The sequence below is a fragment of the Alnus glutinosa genome, chromosome 2 (genome assembly GCF_958979055.1).
Source record: "Alnus glutinosa chromosome 2, dhAlnGlut1.1, whole genome shotgun sequence".
NCBI lineage: Eukaryota > Viridiplantae > Streptophyta > Magnoliopsida > Fagales > Betulaceae > Alnus > Alnus glutinosa.
Window position 1 is genome coordinate 8,215,926 of NC_084887.1, and position 17,700 is coordinate 8,233,625.

Below are 17,700 nucleotides of genomic sequence, written 5' to 3' on the forward strand. Positions count from 1 at the left end.
ATAAACAGGTCGTGTTGGGTTGACCAGACCCACAGAACAAATTTAATAAACAACAGATCATGTTGTGTTGACTCAATCATAACATGTTATTTTAAAAATAACTCAAAGAAATGGATGACCCGTTTGACCCAACCCGCATAACCCACTTTACTTTTAGGTTTAGTTTGTTTTTGTATTTATTTTTTATTATTATATTTTTAATTTTTAATTTTATTTTTAAAAAAAATCTGATTTTAGTATACGAGTAACTTATAGGTTAAGCGAATGGACTCAAGATTGACCCCGTTTATTAAATGGGTTAAATAGGGCCGACCCGAATTGACCCAAACCCGATTATACCAAAACCTAACCCGCTAATTTCGTGTTGGGTTCAAGGGTCGTGTAAAAAATTGTCAGCCAGTTTCTTAAGATTAGTCTGTGATCAGAGAACACATTGTGCAGTTCTGTGATAATTTGTTTATTGAACAGTTTAGTTGGCGGCCTAGGTTGGATGGCCATATTTTTGATTGGATTGAGGGGGGAGGAGGCCATTTGGTTGGAGAGGCCGTTCGAGGAAGAAAAGGTCTTCATGGTGGTGAAAGCCCTTAATTGTGACAAGGCCTTGGGGCCCGGCGGTTTTACTATGGGTTTCTTTCAAGCTTGTTGGGAGGTACTCAAAATAGACATAATGAATGTTTTCCATGATTTGCATGCTAGAGGTATGCTTGAAAAAAGCCTCACTGCCACCTTCATTACTCTTATACCAAAGAAATGTGAGGCCATTGACATTAAGAACTTTCGTCCTATTAGCTCAGTGGTTGGAGTTTACAAGATTGTTGCCAAAGTTCTAGCTAACAGGTTCAAATTGGTAATGGAGAAGATCATTTCTAAGCCTCATAATGCTTTCATCAAGGATAAGCATATTCTTGACTCTGTCCTCATAGCCAACGAGTGCTTTGATAGTAGGATTAGATTTGGGGAACCAAGTGTGTTGTGCAAGTTAGGTCTATGACCATGTCAATTGGGAATTTTTATTGTATTTGCTGAGGAGGTGCGTATTTGGGGAGAAATTGTGTAATTGGATAGTTTTTTGCGTCTCTTCAGTGTGCTTTTTTGTATTGGTGAATGGTAGTCCATTAGTTTTCTTTAGTAGTTCCCGTGGCTTGATATGGGGAGATCCATTGTCTCCCTTTCTGTTTCTTATTGTCATGGATGCATTAAGTAAAATATTTCTGCTATAGTGGATGGGGGGCTATTATCAGGCTTATTAGTGGGGTCTAGGAGTGGGAGTGGCCTCAACATTTCTCATCTTTTGTTTGCAGATGACACCTTGATTTTTTGCGGGGCAAATCCAGATCATCTTCGTAGCTTGTGTTGTTTTTTTATTTTTATTTTTTATGTTGTGAAGCAGTTTCATGTTTGAGGATTAATATGTCTAAATCAGAGTTGGTTCCCGGTGGAATTGTCACTAATGTTGAAGGTATGGCTAGCATCTTGGGTTATAAGGTTTCTTCTTTGCCTATGAAATACCTAGGCCTTCCCTTGGGAGCTTTGTTTAAGGCTAAATCTATTTGGGACAACATTATTGAGAACATAGAACACCGTTTGGTTGGATGGAAGAAGATGTACTTGTCAATGGGGGGGGGGGGGGGGGAGAGTTACCTTGATTAAAAGCACTTTATCTAATCTGCCTACCTACTTCATGTCTCTTTTTCTCTTCTGGTTGGTGTTGTCAATCACATAGAGAAGTTGCAGCGGGATTTTTTGTGGGATGGCTTTGGCGAAGAGTTCAAATTCCACTTTGGTTAGTTGGATTAAGGTGTGTACTCCAATTTCTAAAGGAGGGTTGGGGGTGCGGAATTTACTTTTGTTTAACCGAGCTCTTTTAGGGAAGTGGCCTTGGCGCTATGCTCATGAGAGAGAGGCCTTATGGAGGGTGGTTTGTGTTCTAATGAGGTCCATGTCGTATGGGGTAGGGCTTTGGAAAATATAAGGGGCTGGAGAGAGTTTTTTAGCCATACTAGATTTGATGTGGGTGACAACTCCAAAATTAGATTCTGGCATGGCGTGTGGTGTGGGGATCAGGTCCTCAAGATTGCTTTCTCAGACTTGTTTAGTATGGCTCGATTTAAGGAAGCTTTCAGGGTAGACCATTTTGATCTCTCTAGTGTCTCTCATTAGTGGATTATTAATTTTCTTAGAGCAGCTCACGATTGGGAGGTGGATCTCTTTACCATGCTCTTCAGTTTGTTGTGTTCTTAAGATTGAGACGGGGTGGTAAAAAAACGTTTGTTGTCTACCTTTCAAGAGATGGTGGTTCAATGTTAGATCATACTACAATGTACTTGTTCGTCGTGATAGTACTACTTTTCCTTGGAAGAGTATTAAGTGGAATAATGCTCCCTTGAGAGTGTTCTTTACTTGGCCGGCCGCATTAGGGAAGATCCTCACCATTGACAACCTTAGGAAGAGGCATATTATTGTGGTTAATTGGTGCTACATGTATAAGAAGAGTAGGGAGTCGGTGGATTCTTCATTGTGAGATTGCTAGCGCTCTTTGGAACGCTATCTTCAACAGTGTAGAGCTGGCTTGGGTTATGCCTAGTCAAGTGGTAGACTTCTTTGCATTCTGGAGAGGGCAAGTTGGTAGGCCTCATTTTGATGCTGTATGGAAGATGATATCGTCATGCCTTATGTTGTGTCTCTAGATGGTAAAAAATGATCAGAATTTTGAGGATCGTGAGCGGACATCAGTGGAATTAAATGCTTTTTTTTTTTTTTTGGATAAATAAGAAAAGTTTTATTAGAAAAAGCGTAAGGCGCTCCTAAGTACACAGGATACATAGGAACAACCAAAGCCAACCCATCAAAAGCACCCAACAAAACCCTAAAGCCCAAAAGGATCACCCGAGAACAGCCCACAAAAGAACCCAACAAAACCCACAAGGCGATAATCCCTAAAACCCGAAAACCTCTAAACCCACGAGGGCACAAAACCCTACTACATGAGAGCCTTGCCTTTCCCGCGCCTAGAGGGAGTGCTTGCCACACCGTAATTAATTGAACTTTTCAAATTCAAAAGCTCCCTCTTTCCTTTGGTCTTTTGCCGTGCTATCATCTTGTCCCGATGAAATTCATCTTCCATGGCATCAAGGATTGCCAAAGACTCCTCACGCTGAACCTCGTCCAACGACTAGTCTAAGGGCAACCCATCCCAAAAATCTCCATCCTTCTCCCAACCAACTAACTCCCCATTAAAGTCATACCCGACAGGCCAATCCTGGGATTGAGAACGACCATTGCCCTCTACAGATGAAGGAATGATGTGACCTCCCGGAGGGGAGTGAAGCCCTATCATCTCAACATCCTTGGCCTCATGAGACGCGGTAGAGGTTATTGCAGCCGGGCGAGGGTTGAGGAACCCCTTTTGAAGGAAACCCTTCTTCGCAGAGCCTACATAATTCTTCAACGGAGGCACTGCAGCTACTTCCATTTTAGCAGAACAGATAGGCGTCTTTGAAGCAGCCAGGGAATCTGCTAACAGCCCCTCATTCCACTTCACTGAGTGACCTTCCCTGAGATTCCTAGCCTTCCGGTAATAGCTCTGGAAAGACTTCTGTGAGTATATATATAACACCCAAGAAGAGTTGCGGAGTTACAATCTAGCTATCTGATAAGCTCTCTCTCTCTCTCTCTCCCCCCCGCCCCCCCTCGGGTGTGATATCTTGGTATAAGCTTAAATGTTTATCACTGAGATCTTTGTTTGATTGGCTGTCTGCCTGCATTGGGCAATCTCCTTTTTACTCTTTTTTGTAATTTTTAGACCTTTTTGTTTAGGAACCTTGAGGTGAATCCTGCCATAATCTTTCTGTAATATGCCCGTCCTTTGTCTCTTTTAGAAGTACTTTTAGTGCATTGACATTTCTCTTGAAGTTACTATAGCTTTTACTTTTTTTTTTGGTTTCCACATATCTGTTGTTTCCTCATGCATTGTTGTTAGAATCATGATATATCTTCACTGATATTTCTGTTTTTGGGAGTCTTCAAATTTCTTTTTATGACATATAAACCTTGATCTAATGTTTCATCATTTATGCTGTCTTTTTTAAGGGCTTCGCGATGGTATTGTCTGTTTTTTGTTCTCTATGTGCTATTGGGGGTCTACTTTGTCACCAACTTGATTCTTGCTGTTGTATATGACAGCTTCAAAGGTCAGGTATTGTTTTCTTCATCTTTGAAGCTGCTCTTGTAAGCATGAAAAATAAGATGCAACTATTTTATCTGTGTTCATCTATTCAATTCAGCTGCTTCCATATTGTTTACTACATCTGTTTGTTGTAGCTTGCCAAACAAGTTTCTAAGATGGACTCTATGAGGAGAAGAATGTTGGAGAAAGCTTTTAATCTCATAGATAAACATGTAAGTGTGGTGGTCACTGACTGGCTAACTCTCCTCTTACCCTTCTGCAACAGTCTTTGATTATATTCTTGATCTGCTCCTCATGAAGGATATAGTTCTCCCTTATAACTGTCATTCAATTTTTCATCTCTAAACTTGGTTTTTACTTTTAGACAACCTTTTGTTAACAGTACTTGTTATATCTTAAAGGACATTTTTGCTTCTAGACAACAGGGAGAAATGATCTTTCTTAGATACAAGAGAGAAGTACTTTGATCCTATGTCTGCAGCTTTAAATAAACCACCGGCATCATAGTGTTCAGGGGCGTGGGTTATACGTGATTTCTGTAATGTTAATGAGTGGTGTTGGAGAATGATTGGCCCTAAGAACTTAAGCCATTAGGAAGGAATCTCTAGGTCACAAACACATTAATCCTTACGTGCATTAGCCTGTCAACAGTGAACCAAATGGGTGAGCCTTGCATGTGTAGAACTGAAGTAAATAATTAGAAAGGGGTCACCAAGACTCGAACTAAGGACTTCAAGACAAATAGGTTCTAATTCCTTGGAACCATCAGTCTCAAAAGCTTACACTATTGGGAAGTGGGCCAACCATGTTTCACACTCACATACACACTAATGCTGAGGGTGGAATACAATTTTTTCTTGTTTTCGACAGTTTATTCGAACTCTCAATAACCGCCTCTTACTCTATTGGTATCCTTGCTGGTTCTCTATGTACCTCAACATTTGAGGTTGGGATTTCAAAGCACCATCTGCTCTGCTGGGATAAAGTGTAGATTAAGGATAAGATGAAGGACACATTTAAAGATAATTTATCATATTCAATCAAGATTTATGAAAGCATTGGTATAGAAGAGTATTTATTTATTTTTTAATCAAAGTTGAAGGCAGCAAAAGGGCAAATTGAATGCCCAAGAGACATGGATAGACTATAAATGCAGGATAAGATAATTTAGTTGATGGAACTTTGGGAGAGTGTTTCTGAAAAATTTTAGTTAAAACAAAAAGACAGAAGAAAAAATTGGTGTGAATGCCTCCTTGGGAGTGGATATTTCATTATTTCCGTTAAAGTGTTTCATGGAGTTGTTTTGAGTGATATAGAAAATCTCATATGTTCTTGCTTGGAGAATATTGGAGGTGTTAGAAAAGAAGGGCTATTAAGGAAGCAACAAATTATTGTGGTAGATTGGTGCTACTTGTGTAAGAAGAATAGGGAAACCGTTGACCACTTTTTACTCCATTGCAAAACAACAAGTGCCTTATGGAACTCTATCTTCGGCTTGTACGGTTTAGCGTGGGTCATGTCTCGTCGGGTGAGAGATCTCTTCGCTTGTTGGAGAGGGCAGTTTGGTAATCTTTGAAGTGAAGCTGTTTGGAAGACGATTCCGCTTTGCTTGATGTAATGTATTTGGAGAAAAAAAAAATGATTGAAGCTTTGAAGATAGTGAGAGGACAGTGGCGGATTAAAGGCCTTCTTCTTCAACACCCTTTTTCCATTAGATGACGAATGATTGTTTGCATATTTCTAGTTCCTGTGTTCTTGATCACTTTTTGCGCTTTTATTGAAATTTCTCTTACTTATAAAATAAAAAAAAAAAAAAAAAAAAAAAAAATTCTAGCTTTCATGACTTTTTGTTTTTAAAATCTTTTTCTGGTTAGGTGTTTATCTTGTATACTTCCTATGTACTTGGGTGCGTCCTTTAGTTTTTAATGAAACTAGCGCATAACCTGCGCAATGTGCGGGATTATTAATTATAATTTAATTTTAAAACTTAAAAACATCTCCATTGCACAAAGAACATTGCATGAATATATAAATCACATAAAATTTTACTATCAAAATTACCATAATTTTAGTTTTAATCCATACAAGTTAAAACATTAAAAATAATCCCATGTGTAGTTTAAAATGGAAAGAAGTGTAAAGAAAAAAAAAATAGCAAGAGAAAAACCGAGATTCTGATTATCAAAGCATTAATAGTAAGATTAATAGTAGGAATCTCTGATATTGTTAGTGTGATACCTATTATGTTTGAACAAAAATAAAATCCTTATAATTCTAAACTTTTTTTTTTTTTTTTTTTTTTTTTTTTTTTTTTAAAAAAAAAAAATAGAGCAAAATACTTATCAAAAAAAGAAAAAAAGAAAAAAAAGAGCAAAATAAACATTTTTTTTAATGAATACAAAATAAAACAAAATCTTTCACTTAACTTTTAATGCAATTAATTAAATCATCTCACATCAGGTTTAATGCTTAATTAACTCTTTGGTGTTTTGAAAGCATTTCTATTCCTTTTGTGCACAATAATCAAATAAGATTTTGCATTTTTTTGCTTTCAAAAGCAGAATAACACTTCCAAACAATAAGTGAAAATAGTGTAAACCACAAAAGAAAAAAATATATCCCACAAAACATTCAAATTAATTAAAACATAATACCCTTATTTTTAGTTTAATCCATATAAATTAAAACATGTTAAAATCTTTGTTTTCATAGGTGTAGTTTAGAATGAAAATAAGTATTAAGAAGAAAAATAGCAAGAAGAAAACCATGATTTTGATTATCAAAGCATAAAATAGAAAATTAGCAGGAATTTTTTATATTGTCGGTGTGATACCTATTATATTTCAATCCTATATAATTCTGAACATTCGAAAAAGAAAATGAACGAAAAAAAAATTCTCATAAATTCAAATCAAGAATTGCTCAACCAAAAATTTCACAAACAAAAAGGAAACATATTTAGATTTCAACCCAAAATTTAAAATACTAAAGAAACACCTGTCTCCACAAAAGAGTCTTACTCTTGTCATTAACCCACTCTCAAGGTTTGACAAAAATTCACGAACTGTAGGTTTCACGGTGACATATGTTCTGTTTGACAAACCATACAATACCTTCATCTGGCCAGATGAATGAAAAATCGTCTCAAGCTTTTCCAAGATCTGAAACTCTTCTATATTTGAAGGCATTAATAGAGAGAGAGAGAGAGAGAGAGAGAGAGAGAGAGAGACGTGCTTGTCATCTCAAGCTTTTGCAAAATCTGAAACACTTCTATATTTTAAGACGTCAATAGAGAGACGCTTCTATATTTTAAGACGTCAATGGAGAGAGAGAAAGAGAGTCGTGTGTTTAGGTAATGTATATATGGATTTTTTTGCTGCAATTTTTTGTCATACAACTATATGTAATTATTGTAACGTATATATGGGTCTTTTTTTTTTTGGTATATATGGGGGTTTTTGTTTTCCTATATATGAGATTCTATATAACACATATAACTCTTGCTTCCGTGTATGAGTTTTTAAATACCGTATTAATACATATAATTCTTGATTCTATATATGGATTTTTAAATAAACGTATTAACATATATTAAATAGACTGGTTTAATTTTATTTAAAAGACCGGTTGAGTACTTGAAGGACCGGTTTAGTCACTAAAAAGTATGTGTTCATGCCACGTGTCGCCATTCTATGCCATTCTAAGGAAGGACTTAGTTTTTATATATATATATATATGATTTGATTACTTACAAAAATAAAAGAGGGAAAATTACACATATTCCCGTTAAACTACCACTCAATTGTCAATGTGCCTCCCAAATTACCAATTGTGTCAATGTCTCCCCCCCTAAACTACCAAACAATGTCAATGTCCCCCCCCCCCAAAAAAATGACAAAAATACCCTTCACAAAATTATAAAAATTATATAAAAACAAAACAAAAAAACAAAAAATTATTTAAAAAAAAAAAAAAAAAAAAAAAAAAAAACTAAGGTTTTTCATTTTTTTTTTTTTTATAGATTTTATATAAGTTTTAGTTTATTAACGCACATGACTTATCATCAAAGGACTCGATCACTCAAGACACCTCTCATCCTATACGTGAGTCTAGTGATAAAGAGATAAGAGATAAGAGCATAAAGAGATAGAGATAGGAAGACATTGTAATCTAACTCAAACTCAATGTATAGATGAGGAAGAGTTATACTTCAATATGAAGACATAGAAGCGGTAGAGTTGTAGTTAATCTTATATATTGTAAATGCTATATATATCAATCAAAGCTCACTAAGATGAGCACGTTGAATATATTATACAGCATGGAATATTGGGTTCTATTATGGTATCAGAGCAACATATAGACCAACGTCTTTGATCCTTATGTCTGACTCTGACTCTACCTCGACCACCTCTTCCATGGCTTCACCACCCCACCCAACCAATCCCATGTTATAGTCTTCACCGTCCCTAACATGAATCACTCCCTGAATATCAAGCTCTCCAAAGAGAATTTCATGACTTGTAGAACGCAGCTCCTTGCCTACATCCGCAGTCAAGATGCGTTCGGATTCTTAGATGGCTCATCTCAGCCACTTGCCCAAATTGTTCCCAATACCAGCACTAAAGCTGGTGCTCTTGCCACCATGGCCAATCCAGAGTATCTTGCGTGGTGCAAAAGGGATCAAATGATCCTTAGCGTGCTCATTTCCACGCTCACTGAGCCTTATGTTGTTCATGTTGTAGGATGTGCTACTGCCCATGCTTTATGGACCACTTTGGTCACTATGTTTGCCTCTCAAGCTCGGGCTCGTGTCATGCAGATCTATTTTCAATTAAGGACAGTCAAGAAAGGGAACAACTCTATCACTAAGTAATTTCAAACCATCAAGAGCTTGAGTGAAACTCTGGCTGCTGCTGGCCAGCTCTTGAACGACTTTGAAAGTGTCTCCTTCTTTCTCAAAGGTCTTGAATCTGAGTATGACCCGTTTGTTACCTCTGTAACAACGCGTGTGGATCCTTTATCCATCGATGAGCTTTATGGACATCTTGCCCATGAGATGTGTATTGAACAGTAGCTCCCGTCCATTGTTCTTACCCAGCTCTCTGCTAATATCTCTTCTCGGTCTCCCATGTCTAGAGGTCGAGGTTATCGTGGCCGTGGCTCATCATCTTCCTACGGTGGACGACACTACTATCATGGTCTTGGTTCTTCCTCCATCAACCGAGGGCGTAGCTCCTACTTCTCCAATGACACTGCCTCTTCATCACGGCCTACATGTCAGATTTGTGGAAAGTTGGGGCACACTGCCCTTCGGTGCTATCAACGGCAAGATTTGACATCTCCATATGAATCTCAGCACAGTCCACAAGCTTATTATTCTTCCTCTACCCTACCTATTGAAGACAACTGGTACCTCGATGCCAGGGCAACTCATCACGTTATCAATGAGCTCCAGCATCTTAATATCTCTTCTGAGGACTACCATGGTCAGGATCAGATCCGTGTAGAAGATGGATGGCACCGGTTTGCCTATAACTCAAATTGGTTCTGCAACTCTTACTCTTACTCGTCGTCAATATCTCCTTAAACAACTCCTTCATGTTCCTTTAATTTGCAAAAATCTTATCTCAGTTCGTAAATTTGCTCTTGATAACTCGGTGTTTTTTGAATTTCATTCTATTAATGCAACTACAACACAAGACTCTCATTCCAAGTATGAGTCTTGTGCGGCACAACTCTATCCGAAAGTGGTTGATAAGAAGTCTATCTCATCCGGTCTCATCCAGACTCCTGGTTCTAAGCTAGAGTCCTAAGTCTAATTGTATGCTAAATAGATGGGAGTTAAAGAGTCCTACTTTCAATATGTATAGGAGTCCTAGTCTATTATGCACTCTTGTAAGTCTCCTATAAATATTCAATGAATGCTCAGCTATAGAGCAAGGTTTTACAGCCTAATATATTTGTTCTATCATGGTATCAGAGCCAAATCATCGACTAACGTCGTGATCCATGGCTTCCGACTCCGAATCCTCTGCCACATCGGCAGCTTCTCATGCTTCACAGCATCCCCCACCACCCGTTCAGCCCTCTGTTATCTTTTCAGTCCCAAATATGAACCATAATCTCAGTATTAAACTTACCAAAGGCAACTTCATGGCCTGGCGAACTCAGATTCTTGCGTATATCAAAGGCCAAGACGCTTATGGCTTTCTCGATGGTTCTTCTCAACCGCCTGCCCAGACGATTCCCAATCCCAGCACTATTGTCGGAGCACCAGCCACCGTCGTCAACCCAGATTTCCTCGCTTGGAATCAACGGGATCAGATGATCCTTAGTATTTTAATTTCTACACTGTCCGAGCCCTATGTCGTCCATGCAGTCGGCTCTCCCTCGGCTTCTTCTCTCTGGAACACGCTTCTCACCATGTTCGCTTCTCAGGCCCGTGCTCAGGTCATGCAAATTTATTTCCAGCTCGCAACGGTCAAGAAAGGCAGTAGCTCGATCACCGAGTACTTTCAGACCATCAAGACACTTAGTGATACGCTTGCGGCCGCCGGACAGCCTCTCAATGATTTTGAGAGCGTATCTTTTCTCCTTAAAGGACTCGGCTCCGAATATGATCCTTTTGTGACGTCGGTCACAACCCGAGTCGACCCACTGTCCTTTGATGAACTTTATGGCCACCTCCTTGCTCACGAGATGCGCCTCGAACAATAAATCCAGATCATTGATGTTCCCCAACCTGCTGCACACATCACCACCCGCAATTCCACCTTTCGCGAGCGAGGCTTCCGTGGTCGTGGCGGTCGTCATAACAACCGGGGCCGCGGGTCTTTCAACAGCAACAGAGGCCGCGGTTCCTACTTCTCCCCAGATTTAGCTTCTTCTCGGCCTTATTGCCAGATTTGTGCCAAGCCCGGTCACACGGCAGTTCGTTGTTACTACCGTTAGGAACAACCCGAGGCATCCCAACAACACGAGTCATACCAGCCATCCAATTCACAAGGTTTTTACTCCTCCCTTGTACTACCAGCCGAGGACCTCTGGTATCCTGACTCCGGTGCAACTCACCATCTCACCGGACACCTTCAGAATCTCAATTTGGCTCAAGAGGCGTACCACGGCCAAGACCAAATCCGCATAGGTGATGGAACAGGTTTGAATATTTCTCATACCGGTACTGCACTTCTTCCTTTGTCTCGTCGTAAGTCCATCTTAAATCAACTTCTGCACGTCCCCTCTATTTGTAAAAACCTTTTGTCTGTTAGAAAATTTGCCCTTGACAATTCAGTTTTCTTTGAATTTCATTCTTCTTATTTTTTGATCAAGGACAAACAAATCGGGATGCTTCTTCATCACGGGCAACTTAAAGATGGCCTCTATCAATTGCTTCCTTCTCTATCCAGTTCGTCGTCGTCGTCGTCAATAAATCAAGCTCTTGTTGGTGAACGCACCACTCCGGCCTCCTGGCACAAGCGCTTAGATCATCCAGCTTTTCGCACCGTTCAGCGTGTCTTGTCTCAGTTTGAACTTCCAGTTATTTCCAATAAGGCCCAACTTTTTTGCTCTGCATGTGCTCAAGCAAAGGGTCATCAATTGCCTTTTTATCCAACTATCTCTAAAGTTTGTAAACCTTTACAGTTAATTCATTCTGATGTATGGGGACCATCTCCTACTATTTCAATTAATGGAAATCGTTATTATGTTTCGTTCATTGATGTTTTCACTCGTTATACATGGGTTTTCCCTATTCAAGCAAAATCTGATGTCATGCCCACTTTTCTTCAATTTCAAATCATGGTTGAACGTTTACTTAATCATAAAATTATAAGTGTTCAATCTGACTGGGGTGGTGAGTATCGTAATCTTCATCAATACTTTCAATCTGTGGGTATTACTCATCGTCTCTCTTGTCCTCATACACATCAACAACAAGGATGTGTCGAACGTAAACACAGACATCTCATCGACACCACTTTGGCATTGCTCACTGACAGCCATCTTGCCCAAAAATATTGGGATGAAGCTTGTCTTACATCCTGCTACCTCATTAATCGCATGCCAACTCCCTTGTTACATCATCAATCTCCCTTTGAAAAACTTTTCCATACACCACCCGACTACAATTTCCTAAAAATCTTCAGATGTGCATGCTATCCAAATCTTCGTCCCTATAACACTCACAAATTTTCTCCTCGCTCAAAAGAATGTGTCTTTCTCGAGTATAGCCAAAATCACAAGGATTATAAATGTCTCCATCTAGAATCTGACCGGATGTACATCTCTAGAGATGTCATCTTTCATGAAGACCGGTTTCCCTTTTCCAAGGTCTCTCCTATTTCCGAGTCTCCCAGTGTTCCTCTTCCTATTGTGCTTCCTCCCTCATTGTTTCCTCCTCCTTCTACCACTATATGTCCTCCGGCCTCTCATCCAATTTTATCTTCTTCTCCTTCTCACTCCCTGTCCACCCCTGATTCTTCCACTCATTCTCCAGCAGTTTCCAGTATGCCTTGTTCCACTTCCTTTGCAGATCAGCCTCCAGCTCGAGTACACTCTATGAGAACTCGGTCCATGAACAACATTGTGCAGCCACGGCAACTAACAGATGGTCGAGTTAGATATCCAGCCCCTGAAGCTTTAGTGACAGTAACTTCTCCGGCCAGTTGTGAACCCACATGCTACTCCAATGCTGCCCCTATTCCAGAATGGAGAAATGCTATGCAAACCGAGTTCAATGCACTTCTTCAAAATCAGACTTGGTCACTTGTTCCTCCTCATCCTTCTCATAATATTGTAGGATGCAAGTGGGTTTTTAAACTTAAAAGAAAGGCTGATGGTTCCATAGAACGACACAAAGCTCGCCTTGTAGCAAAAGGGTTTCATCAACAGGCTGGGGTGGATTATGGAGAGACTTACAGCTCAATTGTGAAGCCTACAACAGTTCGGACAGTCCTCTCTCTAGCCTACTCAGCCGGCTGGCCCATGAAGCAAATTGATATCCAGAACGCGTTTCTCCATGGGTTTCTTTCTGAAGATGTTTTTATGGTGTAACCACCAGGTTTTGTTCATCCTAGTTTTCCTAACCATGTGTGCAAACTCAAAAAGGCCATCTACGGCCTCAAACAGGCCCCACGAGCCTGGTTTTCAAGACTCAGTGACAAGCTAATTCAACTTGGCTTTGTGGGATCAAAAGCGGATACTTCTCTTTTTCTCTATCGCACTAAGACAATCACCATGTATCTTCTTATTTATGTTGATGATATCATCATCACAGCCTCAGATCCGGCTGCTATTACCGAACTTTTACAACTTCTAAGTGCAGATTTTGCTGTCAAAGACCTAGGTGATCTCCATTATTTTCTTGGTGTTGAAGTCCTAAAGATGGATTCGGGTCTGCTGCTCTCTCAGAAACGGTATGTCATGGACCTTTTGAAGAAAACTAATATGCATGAAGCAAAACCGATCACCTCTCCAATGGCTTCCTCCTCAACTCTCTCGGCATTCACAGGTGATCCAATGGACGACCCATCTCTCTATCGAAGTACGGTTGGCTCATTACAGTATCTCTCTCTCACTCGGCCTGACCTAAGCTATGCAGTAAATCGTGTATGTCAATTCATGCATCGTCCGCTCCAGCCATATTGGTAAGCTGTCAAACGAATCCTTCGGTACTTGAAGCATACAATTTCTCATGGCCTTCTTCTTCATCGCAACTCTCACAATACCTTACAAGCATACTCCGATGCTGATTGGGCCGGATGTTCAGATGATCGCCGTTCTACAGGTGCCTATTGTGTCTACCTTGGCTCTAATTTAATCTCCTGGAGTTCACGAAAACAACCGACAGTTTCAAGATCCTCCACTGAGGCCGAATACAAAGCGTTGCAAATACCACAGCAGAACTTCTTTGGATACGTGCACTTCTTCAAGAACTCGGGATTGGACAGTCTACTCCACCAATACTTTGGTGTGACAATATTGGAGCCACCTACATGTCGGTCAATCCGGTCTTTCATGCACGTACGAAACATGTGGAGATCGATTTTCACTTTGTCCGTGACCGAGTTGCTGATAAATCCTTAGTGGTTTGGTTTGTTCCAAGTTCGGATCAGATTGCTGATGTTCTTACTAAGCCACTTGTTTCCGCCAAGTTTCAAAACTTTTGTTAGAAGCTTAACGTGCGATCTCCTCCGTTGATCTTGAGGGAGGATATTAATGCAACTACAACACAAGACTCTCATTCCAAGTATGAGTCTTGTGCGGCACAACTCTATCCGAAAGTGGTTGATAAGAAGTCTATCTCATCCGGTCTCATCCAGACTCCTGGTTCTAAGCTAGAGTCCTAAGTCTAATTGTATGCTAAATAGATGGGAGTTAAAGAGTCCTACTTTCAGTATGTATAGGACTCCTAGTCTATTATGCACTCTTGTAATTCTCCTATAAATATTCAATGAATGCTCGGCTATAGAGCAAGGTTTTTCAGCCTAATATATTTGTTCTATCACATTCTTCTTATTTTGTGATTAAGGATTGTCAAACTGGGAGATCCCACTCCATCAAGGCCCAATTAAGGATGGGCTCTACCGACTCCATCCTTCGCCTAGTTTTTCCCTTCAATAAAACAAGCCCTTGTAGGTGAGCGAACCTTCATCAATCACTGGCACACGCTCTTAGGTCATCCTGCTCTCCGCACAGTCAATAGAGTCTTATCTCTGTTTCATCTTCCAGTCATCCCTAATAAGGCATTGACTCATTGCACTGTCTACCCTCGGGCCTAAGAGCACTCCATCAGACTCCTTAAAATGGTTCCCTTCCTTATATTTAGAGAAAATTTCATAAAAAACATCAAAAAACACCCTTCATCAGACACCCTAAATTTACATGATCTCCTTGGGGATCTACAATAACCATGTATATTACATGGTTATTGTAGATTCCCAACCTAATATTTTAATAAATAAAAAAACCATCTCTCTCTCCTCTATCCTCTCTCCTTCCACCTTCCCCGTCCTCCATCGTCTCCACCCCGTCAAAACTCAAACTCAATCAAAATAAAAAATTTCTTCAACCACGGCAAAGCCCCGAGCCCTAGGATCATTGGAAAATTCACAGTTCAAAATTCCATCGGAAATTTTCTCTTGTTTCACCGGAAGTTTGCACCTCAAGCTACCAGAATCACGCCCTCAACTTCTATGGCATCGACCCAGCATCACCCACCGGAGATCAGACCTTCCTCTCACCGTGTCTCTTCTTAGGCTACCGGAAATCGGACCCACGGGTCTCTCTGCATCTCCGGTTCTCTTTCTGATTCGATCTCTCTTCCTCAAGCTCTCTCTCTCTCTCCCGGGTTCTCTTACTCTACTTGTTTTGGGTCACAGAGAAGAGAGGAAAGAATGATCGGGAAGATGAAGAAAGGTAGAAGAAAAGAAGAGGAGGAAGAGAAGAAGGGGCGGTGGACTGGTGGGTTTTGAGAGAGATAGGGCAGAGATGACAAGAGAAAAAAATAATAAAAAAAATAAAAGTAGGAAAGAGAAAAGATAATAAAATAAGAGTAAAAAATAGTATTTAATTGATATAGGGAAAATTTAGAGAATTTATTGTGGAGTTTTTTTTATAGGGAAGCAAAAAATAGTTTTGTTCCCTAAATACAGGGAAAATGGTTGGGAAACTGATGGAAGTGCTCTAAGGACATCAATTGCCATTTTCAGTTTCTGCTTTAAGCATATGTAACCCTTTAGATTTAATTTTTTCAAATGTATGGTGTCCTTCTCCAACTCTTTTTTTTTTTTTTTTGATGAATAAGGGAAAATTCATTAAAAGCGCAAAGAGCAATCAAGTACATAGAGAATATACAAGAATGACAATTAAGAAGAAGAGGAAAACAATACAAGAAAATCATGATAATTAATCACTATAGGGGCAAGGAACGCAGCCGTCCAAGAATACAAAGAAAGAAAGAAAAAAGAAATGAGCTCCTTAATGATTATTTCTTTATCCTCGAACTGTCTATCATTGCGCTCCCTTCACAAGTACCATAAGAGGCAACAAGGGACCATCTTCCACACAACCGCACTCTGAGAGCGACCACTCGTCCACCAAGAAGCAAATAGATCTACCACCTGACGAGGCATAACCCAAGGAGAAATGATTGAGGGGGGACCTTTAACCGGCCCCCCTCCCCCTCTTTTCAATAAAAAAAGTAATTTTATTCAAAAAGTGTACTTTTTGATTGTTTTGTTTTTCCTTTTTGAATAAAATTGCATTTTTTTTATTGAAAAGGGGGAGGGGAGGGGGGCAGGTTAAAAGTCTCCCCTCAATCATTTCTCTAACCCAAGACAGACTGAAGCGACTAAAAATGGCATTCCAAAGAACGCAAGCGACCTCACAATGGAAATCGTTATTATGTGTCATTCATAGATGCTTTCAATCGTTTTACATGGTCTTTCCCATCCAATCTAAATTTGATGTTATGCCCACATTTCTCGAATTTCAAGCCATGTTTGAATGCTTACTAGATTCAAAGATTAAAAGTTTGCAAACAGATTGGGGTGGCGAATATGACAACCTCCATACCTATTTTCAATCCATTGGCATCATCCATCGCGTTTCATGTCCTCACACGCATCAACAACAAGGATGCGTTGAATGAAAACACTATCATTTTATTGACACCACATTGGCTCTTCTAGCTGACAGTCATCTTCCCAAAACCTTTTAGGATGAGGCGTGTCTCACTTTGTGCTACCTCATCAATAGGTTGCCCACTCTATGGCTGAAAAATAAGTCTCAATTTCAAAAAAATTTTAACCGCACTCCTGACTACACTTTCCTTAAAATCTTTGGGTGTGCATACTTCCCTAATCTTCGCCCCTATAACTCTCATAAATTCTCTTTGATCCAAACAATGTGTCTTCCTCGGCTACAGTCCAAACCACAAAGGTTACAAGTGCTATCACATTGAGTCTGGCCGCATGTATATCTCACGAGATGTGGTGTTTCATGAAACTATGTTTCCCTTCACCACTACATCATCACTTACTGAGTCCTATGCTGCCCAACTTGCTCTCTTTATTCCACCTCTCCATATTCCAGCACATACTCCTACTTGTCCTACACCTCCTCCTGTAGCATCAAATATAACTCTATCGCTTACTTCTTCCCATTCATCTTCTGTAGAACCAAGTGTGACTAATTCTCACTCCAATACTCATGCTCCTCCTCGCAATCCACTTGCCTCCAGCCTACTCGGGTAGATTGGGTAGGCTGCCCAGATGGTAGACACTCCATAGGAGCCTACTGTGTCTTCCTTGGCTCAAACTTGATTTCATGGAGCTCTAGGAAGCAACCCACCGTCTCACGCTCCTCTATGAAAGTAGAATTTAAAGCGGTTGCCAACGCCACTGCTAAACTCCTTTGGATTCAAGCTTTTCTTCATGAACTCGGTGTCTCTCTCCCTTCTCCACCTAAACTATGGTGTGACAACATTGGGGCTACGTACATGTTAGTAAATC

The 17,700-nt window shown here is 40.0% G+C and overlaps 1 protein-coding gene across 2 annotated transcripts in view; it reads left to right on the top strand.

Moving 5' to 3' along the window:
• LOC133861156 (two pore calcium channel protein 1-like) overlaps positions 1-17,700 on the top strand; it is a 59,300-nt gene that overhangs the window by 24,382 nt on the left and 17,218 nt on the right. For both annotated transcript variants that reach the window (XM_062296876.1, XM_062296875.1), the window contains exons 8-9: positions 4,090-4,195; positions 4,321-4,398. In XM_062296876.1, coding sequence (XP_062152860.1) covers positions 4,090-4,195; positions 4,321-4,398 — 184 coding nt within the window. The remainder of the gene's footprint in view (positions 1-4,089; positions 4,196-4,320; positions 4,399-17,700) is intronic.